Genomic DNA, 15,519 nt, shown 5'->3' on the forward strand with positions numbered 1-15,519 from the left:
TATGTTTTAGAGATAGTTAGCAAGGTACATGTTAAATATTTCCTGTTTATAATGAAGTATTGAGAAGTACATGATGCAGGCAAATTCAAAGAGCAGCTGTTTTAAATCTGCCATATCTGAAGGCAGTGTCATTTTAGAGAAAGGAGGGCAGCGATAACAACTTCCAGAGGCAGTGTTCCACATTGCTTAACAAGAAGAAACATTAGCATATCACCCACAAGAAATACACCATGGTTTTTTTAGTAGTTTCTTTGCAATTTATTGTGCAACTATGTTGTACAATGCTGTTCCTTCAAAACAGTGAAATAAATTCTGGGTTTGCCAGTCCCCAGATATTCTGGTAATGAGATTCTGCATCTCAAGAGCATTGAGAGCAAAATATTTTAAATAAACAAAAGGAGCATACAAATCTGACTACAGAACACAGACTAATTTGTTAAGTGGCATTCAGAGAATATGGCCACTACTTTCAAACAAAATTTGGTGTGATTACTGTAGCAGAACGATTTCAAGTTAATAATCAGTTTGTCAATTGAAATAGAAAATTAACAGTTTAATTCATACAGCTAAAAAGGTTACAGCATTATAGTTATATTAACATTAATTTATATCATATGCAAACAACACGGAACAACAGTTAAAACTTATTGACATGAGGAAAACAAATATGCAAGCTGAACAAACGTGAATTAGGACAGAACCTAACTCATATGTTTGTTAGTGACCTAGGAAAACACATAAGCATCATGCTAACTAAATTTGCACACAAGACAAAATAGGCAAGAGAACTACCAAAAGTCTGATTAAATACTAATGTTTTTTAGATGAGGTATCTGAAGGAAGGTCATGGTGCATCATAAGTCAACAAAGTTTACAAAGCAAGTAGTTAATGAGATTTCAGGACTGTACTCATGGAGAAATCATGTCCAAAAGCATGAAGTCAACTGGTTATACATGTCCTGCTTTGATGCTACACACAGAGAGAAATTATTAGAACCAAACTAAATGGAAGAGTTAAAGGAGTTAAAGAATTTAAATTCCATCCAAATAGCTTTAAAAATTCCTGACAGTAAGATGCAAGATGCTGTGCAGTAGTCAAAGTGATACCGTGAAAAACTCACTTTATAGCATGCTTTAAGTTTTAAAATGTCCTTCTAAATAGTATTTAAACTCTCTTTGTTTGCGATCACCTTTATGCGAAGTAATGTGGAAGAACTTTTATTCCTGAAACCAATATCTTGCATGTTAGCATTTTGGATATTTTACTGCACGCCAAATAACTTCACAAAGAGACCATGTGATGCATTTTATTTCAGCAATTCTGACTTTCTTCATGTTAGAACAAAATCCTTCCAACTTTAAGCAATTCAGGGCCTTAGGAAACTTCTCAATATCTGAATTATTGACCTACGCTTGCCTGTATTAGAGATAGTTCTCCACAAAGTGTCAAACTTTTAAACTGCAATCAGTTTGAGTCTACAAGTACAAAGTAGTCAGATCTTTCCAATCATGACCTTAACTTTGCTAGAAATTCTGCCTGAAAAAAAAAAAAAAAAAAAAGAGAGCTCTAACCATTTGTCTTTGACAGAACCCCAAAAACGAGGCTGGCAAGGCAGTTCGCAATGGGCTGATGAATATTTCCAAATCTGGAGCTACATGCACAAATCAAATACACAAATAGTATATAAACTCTAATGTGATCTAAAACACAAACGAAAAACAGGTACAAACATGCAGGTTTCAAAATGTTTGTGTCATGGTTTCTCTGGTATAAATAAATATTTTAAATAGATGCCAAAACATAGGGGTTTTTGCTTAAAACTCACTGTATTTAGAGTCAACATTACCTAATTTCATAAGAACTTGTAAAATTTACACTTTTAATGTAAAAATAAAGTTTGAAGGTTTATTTTAAGAGAGAATCTTCTTAAAATGAAAACTGAGATGAAATTCTGGAATGAAAACATTGTTCCATCCTTCCTGCCCTTCATTTCAACGTTACACATAAGCTCTTTTAACAGGCTGTCAGAAGGAGCAGTCAGACACTTCTCCCATATATTTTGCAGAGGCTTTAGCAGTAGTTTGCCTGCAGGGAAACTGGCTCAGCTCACTGATCCAAAGAGAAAATAACTATTAAAAAAAGTAAAGCCTCCACTGTCCACAGCTTCAACACCTGCTTCTATTTGCAGTGCAACCACACATTTACTAGTATCGATGCTGAAGCCATGAAACTGCCCTCTTTAAAGTGCTCCAATTAACTTCAAATCATGAAAGAACTAGAAATAACTTAGGAAAAAGCTCTGCAGAACAGCATGACAACCATCATCCTAAAGAAGTTGGTTGCAAGGAATAAAGCACAACAGTATTAGTCATATTTTGTCCTTCAAAACAGAATGGATGTGGTTATAAACATTCTGGTTATTTTTAGAATGCTATTTTTCCTCTTCACACTATTCATAGCTCTGCTATTTATGTTCCAATTGGAGATGCCTTCCATTTTTCTCATTATGGCGCAAACCTCAGCAGCTTTGGAATGGCCATTAACACCATACTTAAGGAATATAACTCAATGTCTTTAGATAGTTTGGTGTCTGAGAAGACAAACTGCTAGAAAGCCACACAGAAGTCAATTAAACAAGTTTGTAACGAGCTGCAACAAGTAACACTTTAGTAACTATGTTAACCTTATTTGGGGTGTGAACCAATGTACCTAGACGACCAGCAAACAGAAGTATACTTATGTTTCTAGTGAGTTTTGCCAAAATGGTATTTTCACATCGTAAATACGACGCCACAGAACCACTGTTTCTATTAACTAACTTCTATATTCATTGATGAAAGATGTTACAGGCGCAGCAGCTGCCCTTCTCCTCCAGAAGCACTGGCAAGACCAACGTCAATGCTCCATTCTCCCCATAGTTAATTTAGGTAGACAATTCTTACTGCCCAACAGATCCCAGTCAAGTCAGATCTATACAAACTGACAGATACAAAATTTACACCTTTTTAGAAGGATTCAGTGTAACACAAAGCTGTCAAAAAAATTAAAAAAGGAGTATTACTACATGTAAGAGAGTTATCGACCAAGTCAATGTCATTCATCTCTTGGCTACGTCCTCACATAGAAGTTCCACTAAACCCACACGTAACGTTTTTAGAAAAGTAACACATTTTCATTTTAAAACCTCAAGGCTCCCACACACTGCACCATCCATGCAAATTCAAATCCCTCTTCTGTAGAAGAGCATATGAACAACATACACACTGTATTAATGTCCTTTCCAGCTAAATATTAAAATCCTGTAATTAGAAACATACCTGTGTAGGAAGGTGTCTCTCAAACTTTATAATAGATATACTTATTTTTCCATATTTAAGATGAAATTTATATCTTGGCTAATAAGGCATAGCAGGATGTGGTGTCTATGCAGTGTCCCACTAAGTTAGAAGTGCTCATAGATAAAGTTCTAACAGAGAATCTTATTAAATTCAAAGTTAGGATACAAATTAAAAAAAACCAGCATTTCAGCCATAGAAAATTCACTTACATTGACCAAGCCAAAATAATGCTCATTCACAGGGAACTGTTCAGGACCAATCTCTTTCTCCAAAGCAGAGGCATTGGCGCCCTACAAAGAAACAGTATGTTTATGTTAGAGAAAAAAACCAAAGCTGAGAAAATAAGTTACTTCCATTGAGAATCAGCATCTTGTGTTTCCTATGTTCTTCAAAATGAAATCAATATGATGCTTTATTATTATAAAAAGGTACCATGGTTTCACTTAAAACCTCAACTTCATCACCCAAATTAGAGCTATCTGATCTCACAGAAGGGGCCTTTTTACATTTGAATTTATTTGAAATTTAACAACAAGAAATTTGTTCTCACTTAAGACTTCAGGTTAGTCACAGCAACCTAGAAACACCAATTTAAATTTAGCCAAGAATGCATTGTAAAAATAAGAAACTTATAACACACAGAGAACTTCTAAACCTAGAGGACAGAAACCATATGGGCTACAAATCCATGAAAGAAAAAACATCTTTTCGTGATGTGGACTGCACAAAAGGTTTGATGTGGCTGTTTATTATTTGCATCTCATATAAAGAATTCTTGAAAAAATCTTGCCTTCACTGACACGTTACATTAGAAATAGTACAATTTTCTAACGTTATTTCTGGAAAGTAGTATGGACAAGTGAAGTACGATTACGAAAAACAAAAAGAATGGAAAGAAGAACTTTATCAGACATTCCTCAAACTCAGATCACCTAAAAGTGCTGTCTTTGCTATCCTTAATTTAAGGGTGATGCATGAAGCTTACAGTGCATTTTGATACATCCTTGAGTCTCCAGCAATATAACAAGGATAGAACTTACTATTTCAGATACAACTGAAAAATATCACTACACATCCATATGGGCTTACTTGTCAAATAGAACAAGAACTAAAGCATACCAACATTTTCATTTCAATTTGAACTTTGCCCACTTCAAATTCAAAGTGGTTTATGCATCTCTTTCCATTTTTTCCCTCTTTTTTTTTTTTTTTTTTTTTTTTTTCATTCCACCAATACCTTATAGCTGAGCTCCCACTTGGGATTTGGTACCTTCCCTCATAACACTCCATTTTGTTCTCTAATGTTTCTTGCAGATCTTCCAACAGTCCTTAGCAGCATCTGTGCTGTTACCTAAGGAGTTCCCATCATTCAATGCAGAATCCGAGCACTATGGATTCTTGACTTCTGTTTTAAATATCCAAGTCACTCCACTTAAAACCTTCTGCAAACAGTAAACAGAAATCCTTCTGCACAGGTGAGTCATCTTAAAACACCTCAGAAAAGCACTAAACAAGCAAAAATTACAGTCCAGCAAAATTCAATTCATCTATTTCCCTGAAGCTAGTAATGCCTTATAATTGTGAGCAAAGATTTCAATCATTTCCATTAGCATTCTGCTAGTAGAGACTGTATAGACAGTTCCATCTAGATTGTCTTTAACAAAGAAATAACTAAAGATTTTCTAAGAAACAGGAAAGAAACCAAGAAATAATTTAGTTTAACAGGAGGAATGGAAACTCTGTAGTTGAATATCCCACATCAGATTTACAGTGAATTCCATATAGAAAAAAGAAAACGAGGAAGGCTCAGAATTGGGTACTATAAAAAACACAAAAACATTCACTAGGTGCTGACAGATTTACAAGCAAGACTCTTTGCAAGCAGCAATTACACAGAAATTTTTTGAGGCATCAGTGCCAGTTCAAGCAGCTCCTCTCATTTGTTTCCCTACATCCATTCCCTGCTTCCAAGCACCTCTTTTTCCCTCTACTATCTCCCCCAAAAAAACCCCAAACCTAGATATAAGAATAGCTACCTGCAAGGAAGAACTGACATTGTTCTGATCAACACCAACTCTGGGTAATAGCATAATAGGAGATTATAACCTACGTGCTGTGTGAGTGCACAAGAAGAGGTGATGCTGGTTTTGAAAAATTTTCGGTCTTGAAATCAGAACTGACTGCTAAATGAGGTTCCTTTACTCTTACACCTGCATGTTTCGGGCTTAAGGAAGGGATGTGTGTAAAATCTGCAAGCTTGTGAAGTTCAGTTTAAATTTCTCTGAGCTGCCTTCTCACCTCCTCCATGATCTCCGATATCGTATTAGAGAATCACTGGAGAAACAGACCACTAAAGCAGGTACCACAACTTAGAGAAAGCGTGTGTAGCGAAACTACACAACCCGAATGCTGTAAAGCAACATATGGAATAAATACCTCAAGAAATAAAAGCGTAAGAATTGTAATTTTTAGTAAAACTGTGCTATAAAGAATTTAATAACCTACCATAAACCAGTGTTGCAATTCAACTAAACCACCAACCTGTATTACACATATATCTACCCATTTAATCTAACAGGTTACATGTGCCTTTTTTTCAAGTGCTTCCTTGTATCTACTGCTAAACTTTGCAAATTTGGGTAAGTTAACTGCAGGGGCAGATAAAAAAATTAAGGTTTCCTTAATAAATTAAATGCTAAAGTCTATCAATCAGCCACAGAAGCTAAATTAAGCTAACATTTAGTTGCAATGTTTCTGAAGTTTCTTGTCAGAGCACATTTTAAATTGGCTTACCAAAATCATAAAAACCAAAACAAAACTCAAAGTAATTGTGGGAGGCACCAAAATCTCAAACTAGTCATAAATAGTTCTGAAGATGCAAACTTGCAAATTAAATAATAAGTAACATACTGAAGAAGCTCTAGAAAATGCACATACCTAGCAGACCACAATAAAATAACTACATTGCAAACAGCATAGAGTGATTTATCATGGGAGTCAATGTCCAGGAGAACCACACTACACAAGGCAACGAGTACACAGGAAAATAAAAAAAGACGCTTTATGGAGACAGCACAAATTGGCCTTGGTCATGTTTCAGGATGGAAATACACGGCACGTTTGTGAGGCTGGAGTCAAAGTTCAGCTACTCGCAATCTGTGAACTTTGCAACTAAATTTGCAAATAGCGAATTAACCAACTGGAGAGCAAATCTAGTGCGGCATGAACCCTGTCTTGCTGTAATGAAGCCTAACAAGCTGCCTTGCTTTCAGACTGATAGGTGTTACACACATTTTCCCATCCCCACCAAAAGATTTTTCCATCTGGATAAATACTTCTGCCTCAGATCACATAAATATTAGCTCATAAGAAATGATACACGCTTCATAATTTTGGAAACACAGAAGTCACATTTCTCACCTAGAAAGAAAACCTAACCAAAGTGGCAAGTGTCCAAAGTATGAAAATTTATATTTGATTATTTGGGGAATCAAGAGAGATGCATCTCTTCTGGGGTGCCACAGACAAACTATTCTGTGTGTTACAGTATTTTACACATCTAAAAACATAAGAAAATCAATACTGGTTTGCTAAACTATGAAACACCTTGTGGGAGCAATAAAAATGACAAGAAAAATGTCACCAATACATACCAATTGAGTTTGCTTGGCATACGAAAGCTAAGCAAATAATGTACGCTGAAATACAGCTAAATATAAAGCTTAATGCATGAGATTAGAATCGACTTCTCACTGCTAGCACAAGATAAATAAATACATCTTATAAAAACCCCAGAAGTACATCCTCAAGACTTCTAGGAGGCCCAAGAAAATGCTCTCAAGGAACTGCTCTGCTACTCGGGTTCAGGACGAGATGCTAAAACTTTCTGTACACAGCTCTGTGAGCAGGAACAAAATACAAATTTATACAGTCAACACATAATTACCCGACGAGGAAAACATCCCTCTAGTTTAACTGAAGTGGTAATACTGCTTTACTTATATAATTAGACTCTCAGAGATGTGAATTTAACACTTCCGTATCGGTGGGGGAGGTGACAACTAAAGTTTCAGCAACTTGTAATCAGGATTTGTAATTTTCTAGAAATTACCATGACTTAAAATGTCGTCTCAGAGGTCGGTTGCACTTCTCAAGAACTCTCCTATTCTGTTCACACCCCACTAGCAGAACTGACCTTGACTCTAGAGAGCGAGCAAGCTTCACTCACTGGGTTTCTGCAGTTCCAGCATTATTAGTCAAATAGAAAAACAGAAAGTTGCCTGACCTGTCTGAATTATCACCATTTTAGCAGTTCAGAATAATAGATACAGCTAACAACGGCCAAGATGACCCCAACAGACCAACGATAAAATATTCTGTCTTAACTGCAGTAATTTTACTTTATGCATATTAGCTAATTAAAAAAATGGCCAATCCAAGAACATTTGTGCTCACTGATTTCCATCAGAAAACATAAAGAACACCTTTAAAAACAAACCCCATATATCGAATTTTAAGCATCAAACAAAAGCACAGGGAATGGTTAGTATTCAAGTTTTCCTCTGGTTTTCATACCGGCTAAGTGAGGGATATCACACCAACATTAGATATGTGTGAGATAAAGGGAAGACAGGATTAAGTAAAACTAGTATTTACCCGAAGACCACCGAAAGGGCTCTAAGGCAGGTTTTGTTGAGTTTAGTAAAGCAAAAAGGGATGGTAAAATAAAAAGGGATGTGAAAAGCCCAGTTTCAAAAACTCTTACCCGAGGTAGCTGTCTAACCAAGTCTTCACAGATGAAGTGATCCCACTGTATAGCTGAAATTTTAACTGAACAACCCATCAAAACCAGCATAGAGATCTATCAAGTCTTCCAACTCATAACCTGTGAGTCCTTTTTGCTCAGTAGAGAAGTCTTAAAGATTTGTTTGCAGTTCAATACTCCATGCAGGTGGAAAAATAGTAGCAGACTTCTATTTCTTAGTCAGATTACACTGCTAATTCATTGCATCACCTCTTCTAAGCTCTAAAACAGTTTGCAACTATACCTGCAAAGAAAATGAGTATTTTGCCTGGTCTAGATTTAATAGATTTCAGAAGCTGGAAATGTATCAACAGTTTCCAGGGGCTTAAATACTTCTATGCCCTTAAACCTACTTGAATTTCTAATTATTCTTACAGACAAATGGCTTATAGCTTCGCATTCACTTATCTGACACAAATCACAAGAAGAAATTATTGTTGGAAGATGAAGAATCATTATCACTTTAGACGTAAGTAGCTTTACAGTAGAAATTATAATAAGACCCTGAGTTGAAATGTTCTGAAGTTATCAATGGACAGAAGAAAAGCTGGGAGCAATTAATAACAACCACATAGCTCAGAGCATGAACTACAGTCCACTGATGACACAAATCCCCATGTCCACCATCCATACAGTTCTCAGTTCAAGTTATAACTTCTCCCCTTTTTAGTACTATGAATTTGACTAAGTTTCAGTGAAATCCTGATCCTCCGCAAAACTTGGCTGAGAATAAGTGGATTAATTACAGACTAACCCGTGTTACCAGTCGACATTTTTTATCCTGAAGTAACATTTTCACACTTTGGAGGAATTCACACTTCCATTTATAAACATCTACTTTTTGCTGCTACGAAGGTAACTTTGCCGACGTGCAAACAGTTATAAAAGCAATGTCGTACTCTCTCGATAAGCATGCAAGCAGACCTCATGAGCATGAAGCAGCTGCTGCTACAGCTTCAGTAAGAAAAGGATCAAAATTAGCACAACATTGGGTCACTATCCTTGCTGTTATTCAGAGCTCTTGTCAAAAATAATCAGGCCAATGTTGTACTGCTGCTTGAGCAAACAGCAAGCAGAGAGGCACTGAAGCTATAAAACAAGGGGAAAAAACCTACAAAGCAGACAATGGGAAAGGGTTATGAGTGGGAAGATCCCACTGTCCTCTTTGCAACAGCCTTGAAATTTGGTGAGAGGAAGCAGAGTAGTTGATGGCATTTACTGTTGCTAAGATGCAATTCTATCAAGGATTACGACGGCACACGAGAAGGGCCCAGGCCGCTGTCCTGCACGTTTTGGAGGGTGCTAGTTTCATATTTGCTTTGACCAAACGGTGGAGTGTCTCACATTAGCACTATCCACTAGCTATTAACAACTGAGTGTATCTTCTAATGCGCGACACACTTATGGGAGAGGCTGAAAGACAGAAAGTACAGTAAGAAAATGAGAAGAAACTATGGTGAAAGAAGAGGGATAGTAAGTGAAAATAAAAAAAAAAAAGCATTTAAACAGTTATTAAAGGGGACTACAGTGCAAGCAGCATTTCTGACATGCTCTAATTATACCGTGGTTTTGAAATTATGCAGGAAAATCCATACGACAGGAGATTGTCAATGGATTTATAACCATTATATAATAAACAAATGGTACGAGAGTTTTTAAATGCTAGCAAGAATGAAGCAGTTGCCTTAAGGAAGTAACTAGAACCGTGAAACCCTTCTCATCTTTTCAAAAGATACAACCACAAACTTGCAGTTTGTTTATTTTTTTAATACTAATGATCCTGGCAAAATCTACAAGAAGGCCAAGGCATTGTTGTCCTTATTTTGGGGCACTCCACCATTTTAGGTGCTCCATTTACAGTTCATTTGTAGACAGCAGGAGATTCTCAGAAGAGAACTCTTAAAAGCTGTATGTATATGCATTACTGCTCCTGAAGTTCCAGAAAAATTCCTATCTGTACATTGTATGATGTTTAAACTGTAGGTTCCTATGCTTGCCTATATACTTCAGCTGCTTTAGCCCTATCTAAAATACACACAAGACTAATCTCATCACCAGATTACTTTTAACGAGCTGGAGTTCATTTAAAACACTCTCCATACAGTCCATGAAAATCTGAAGATACAGCCTTTCTTCAAGGATAAATTACTACTTTTTTTTTAGCTCAGTGAAAAATATTAATTTCCACATCATATGCTTTTTACACAAGCCTTTTATACTTCTCCCATTGCAATTATATCATTCAGTTCAAATGAAGTAATTAAAGCATTGCAACTTAGGACATCTCTAAATTTTTATTACAGCTGCATGCACACTCAGAAGCTGCGTAGCATGGTCGGTATAATGGCCTGTTGAAATAAAAATCCCTTATGATATATTAGCTTGGGCTCAACACCATCCTAACTCAGCTTTTGGAGTGGAACCAGCTTATTCCTACTGAGCGCACAGCATACACCTGCCTGCAAGACATTTCCCTTAGAGAAAGGCAAAAAAGGGAAAGATATCTAGGAGATATTTCAGTGTCCAGAACACACCTGGTACACAAGTCTTGCTGAAGTCTCCAATTGTTCATTTGACCCTCTTTTCAACAAATTAGAATAGGATAAGATTTAGTTATTTGAAAAAAGCTGGGAAGTAGCTTTCAAGTTGGGCAGAAAGGCTCCAAGGGATACCACCAAGCAGCCCTCAAGATTAGAAAAGCTGGTTAAATATACTGCATGACTGATGTTTAAAGAGTGAACAAACAAAAAAAAAATCCACCCCATAATAAAAAAAGAACAAGTAGGCCAAGCCAGAGCTACCTAAAACCTTTCAGGAAAGAAATCTGAATGAGATGATGCATTTCATAAAGTCTGCCCGCATGCACTTTGCTGTATTAGCCATCATAATAGTTCTGGCTTCAGGACTATTAAAATTATCACGTGGGGGAGCGCAGAAAGGAGCAGAACTGGGGTTGTAGTTCTGAAAGTTTACAAAACATACTGCCGTGATTTTCTAAACATAGAAGTAGATGTTGCTTCCCCATCTTTTATAACTCCTTGGCTGTGTATCACTGTAGTCAGATAAAGACAGCTGTCAGCTCAGCCATCACTCACTGTGATTTAGATTTTGAAATTATCCCTTTTCATGCATCCAGGAAGGCTGCCGTTCTAGGCATAACAAATTACAGTAAATTGAACTTTGGATTCCAGCACTTAGCATGCTTATGCAGGCAAAACAAACTGATAATCTTAAAAGGAGCAGGTATAACAGTGTCACAGACTTTGCAAGACTTCACGCTTCCAACTACTACAGAATCTTCTCGATCTGCGCAATCGTTCGGTGCACCCAGGAAAGGCTGGCTTTGCCCACTCTTCCACAGGGAGTAATGCTTACAGAGCATTCTGGTGACTGCCAATATCGTGGAGGTCACAGTGAAATTAGAAAATGCTGTATTTCAAGATAATTTTACTACTTACTATGAAGTGTTCAGAACTTGCAGTACAGTCTTAATTAGAGTGGTTTTAAATAAATTAATACAGAATGCTTTGTAAACTGTTTTATGTAAATGTTTATTCAATTAGGAGCTGGTCTTGCAAGGTCCACAGGATCTCTGCCTCACTTACAAAAGCACAGCAAGTCAGAGACGCTTGTGAAATTCTGCCATTTTATGCTCTTTAAAATTAGATAGTAAAGCTAGGCTCCAGTAAAAAGAACGTATGGAAAGGATGCTGGATCAGGGGTAAGAAGGGCAGAAACTACTGCTTAATAGTCTCGACCTTTGTGATGAGGTACTGTAAGCAACCTGTTTCCTCCTTCTTAGCCACCCTCTCTGAGATGACCGAAACATTCACAGCTGAGTTCACCCACCTCAGAAGAGCTCCACAAGATTTCTCCCAACCTTGGGTTTCTCTCAAATGACCTAGTAACCCACATACGAGTAGATGTCTCGCTAGTACAGCTCTCATATTCTACAGCTTTTTGGCCCTCTAAAAGAACAAACACAAACCGATCTACAGGTGTACTCAAGGCCCAGAGTTTACCAGTATTATTCTTTTCTAAGTCGGTACGAAGATTTTATCATGACTTTCACACATCAAACAGTGGAGGAACAATACCGTAAAAAGTGAGGAAGCGGATGCTGATGGAAGGCAAAACCTAACTCTACAGATATAACCTCAGACATTACACATGTACAGGTTAAGCAGGCACAGAGGCATGGCAGTAAAATTCAGACACAGGACCCATCAATGGATCTGAATGTGTATACATTCGCTACTCAGTGCGCTAGAGGTTAAATGGATAAATCACTAGAAAAGGAGCTGAAAATATTAAACACAACATAAGAAACAAAACATAATGATCTACAGTGCAGCCCTTTATTTTAGCAACAAGTCTAGGAATCTGCCAAATTGACGCCTGTAAGAGCAAATACTGAAAGCCATTTATTTTTTAATAGGAACAAGAAATGAAGTGAGGTGCATATAAATACAGATGATTTCAACGTATTAAAAACATCTGCCCTAAATCCTGATTAAAGAACCAACCAAGAAAGATTCAGTAATGTGGAGCACCTCTTGAACTATCTACACTGATATTTTAACATCTGAGGTGGTTGTTAACTGCAGGCTGGCTGCTTTGCTTAGGCTTACACCTCCAAACTGCTGCAAGTCCATAATCTGGAGAACGCATCAGTAGCTGCCCATCACACACAGAGTATTAAACTAGAGTACAAATGGCATGCGGGAAAACCTTGCACAAAGTGACCTGCTAACTGGTTTGCAAAGGGTTACCCATGTTTTTTCCCCTAAAACAAAGCCAATTATTCTCAAGCTGGGTTTTAAGTGCAAAAAATGAATATTTGTTTCCTTCAGCTTAACAAGTCAACCAAGAAGCAGAGCACTGCTGGAAACAGAAGTCTACTTAGCTAGTTCTACTCTTATCCTCCCTTCTTTCCACTTCCTCAGCGACGTCTTCCCAGCTATAAACGCTATTTCTCTGATAAAGCTAAAAAAGAGTTCTACAAACATAGGTGAAACAGCAGTAAGGCAAACATTATACATCAGTGGCATGAAAGCCCTGCTTGAACTGAATAGTGTAAATTATTCAGGTGGCAAATGGAAATATATTACTTACAAATGATTCAGTCATCTCTTCTCTGGCACTGAAGTTAATCATTATATCCATGCTGTACCAATTCAGAGGAGTAGAATAAGACTACCACCAATTTGTATACTGGATTTGAGTTCTTCAGGCATGTCTTACTGGTTTAGCAAATAATTAGACATGAATCTAGGTGAAGTGTCCCTAATTAGCCTACCAAGAAACGCCAACATTTCTGCTAACAGCTTCCTACAGACTTCACAAAATTAGCTGTTAGAGAGGAAAAGATCAGATCTATCCTTCACACCTTGCTCCATTCCAGCATTCTGTTTTGCTTCAACAACAACAAGTTATTGTCAATGCAACAAAAAAAACCCTCAACTGCTGACTCAAAAACTCAGTTCTACAACTGACTCAGTCCCCCAGAGCACAGCAGGCATATTCTGGATTAGACCATGCAGTCAGACCCACGGAAACTCAGCCCTCCTCACTCGCTCTCCTCAGCCAAGAGAGGATTCACATCTGTCCATGACCACATGTATGCCACAGAACTACAAAGATAACACTTTCAAATATTTTTTGAAACAGGAGCTATGCATTTTTCGTGAAGGGTAACAAAATGCCTCAATAGTGCTTTCTATTTCACTCTTCCAGATAATTTTGCAGTTGTTTGCAAAAAGAAAACAAAACCTCCTAGAGTCCACAGTAAAGATAAGGGCTGGGAAACCAAACTAAGTCAAAGGGACACAGCAGAGAACCAGAGCTCTAGTTGGTAGCTCTTGGCTACGGATACGTCTTCCCATATGGTGTCAGCAGCCTGACCAAGCAATGAATCATATTCAAATGAACAAGTATTTTCCTATGAGTTTCCAATCTTCGCAATGCTATAGCTGCCACATGAATGTTATGCAATCGCTGAAAAAGGGACGGCACTCACATAAAGGAAATGCAATGATTATGAGGCACGGGAGAGCTGATCCACACTACAAAAACCTGGAAGTTATTTTAGGGAGGGGGGTATGATTGAAGTTCTAACTACATTACTGTCTACTAATGAGTTTGGGTGTTGAATTTAATTTTTAAAGAGATATTGCAGAAGAGTGGAGTGTCTGAGATGGAAAGTCAGGAACAGCAGTCCCTGTGATGCTGACTGACTGAGGGGTCCAAGAATGTCATAAACCTGAGTTGCAGCTGTCCAGCCTGAAGCACAGATGATGACTAGAAGTGCTGGCAAACCCCACGTATTTTACTAAAAAACTGTAAAGTACTGTACAATCACTACATATTAGTATAATCCTGAAGAAAGTAGTTTCGCAAAGGGACTTTGTGAGTGTAATTAAATGTTTTTTATAAAGAAGGCTTAGGTTTTTCATATTCGCATTACGACAAAGCAAACGGTATTGTTACTGACTGGACATCAATTGAAGTAGATGCAAATAAACTGATTAAATTTCAAAATATAGCACCCAGATCTTAATTTTCCTGGGCTATCTGAAGAAAAAAATACTGAGATTTACAGTAAGCTTAGCTAAGTTGTATATGCGTCTAAAACACTGACGCTGAAAAACATAGCATTTGATTAAACAGTTATATAAGAAATTTGGAAGCAAGTTTCATACAATTATTTAGCGCTAGAAGCACTGCTCAACATTTTCTGCAGAGAAATGAAACAGTAAGTTCTCCACTTGAAACAGAAACAGTAAGGAGAACCTGCTTCCGCAAAGCTGCAACAATGCGAAGTCTCCTCTTGGAAAAAAAAAAAAAAACACAGAGTACTTCAGAAGGGACATTAGTAGGCTACGAGCATCTGCTTAGCTTTCATTTATCATCCCAATCAAAATCAAGGTAAGCGCAGGAGCAAAACTGAATCCAAGATTGAGTACGTATAGCCAAAGTTTCTAAAAACAAATCACAAGCACTGGAATGGCTGTATTCAGGTTTGGCTCCATACTCATAGGAAAATGTCTTGCCTTACATTTGCCCTCTTAATCTGAGGCTCAGTCAGCTGACCTCAGGAATGCATCCAAAATATTACATGGGACTGAGTCAATCACTTGCCTCTGGGGTGCAGAACTCCACAACGAAGTCATGATTCAGCCACCCCTCATGACCTTAATTTCACTTGTGTTTGTGATGGGCAATTAAAAAATACAAATTATGTTGGAAAAAAAATAAAAATCTAGTGAGATTAGTGAAGTGCGAAGTTCTGGGAAGTCTTCTGCAATACCGAAAACTTTAAGATCAGGTATGCATTGCCACAAATTTTAAAAAAATAAAATAAATTAATCTCTCTT

The 15,519-nt window shown here is 37.3% G+C and overlaps 1 protein-coding gene across 3 annotated transcripts in view; it reads right to left on the reverse strand.

Annotated features, from left to right (window-relative positions):
• Window positions 1-15,519, reverse strand: part of LOC129211664 (ubiquitin carboxyl-terminal hydrolase 12-like) — a 31,564-nt gene that overhangs the window by 14,520 nt on the left and 1,525 nt on the right. For all 3 annotated transcript variants that reach the window (XM_054839104.1, XM_054839103.1, XM_054839105.1), the window contains exon 2: window positions 3,549-3,629. In XM_054839104.1, the coding sequence (XP_054695079.1) occupies window positions 3,549-3,574 (26 nt within the window). In that variant the 5' untranslated portion in view covers window positions 3,575-3,629. The remainder of the gene's footprint in view (window positions 1-3,548; window positions 3,630-15,519) is intronic.

The sequence above is a fragment of the Grus americana genome, chromosome 12, assembly GCF_028858705.1.
Source record: "Grus americana isolate bGruAme1 chromosome 12, bGruAme1.mat, whole genome shotgun sequence".
In the NCBI taxonomy this organism is placed as follows: domain Eukaryota; kingdom Metazoa; phylum Chordata; class Aves; order Gruiformes; family Gruidae; genus Grus; species Grus americana.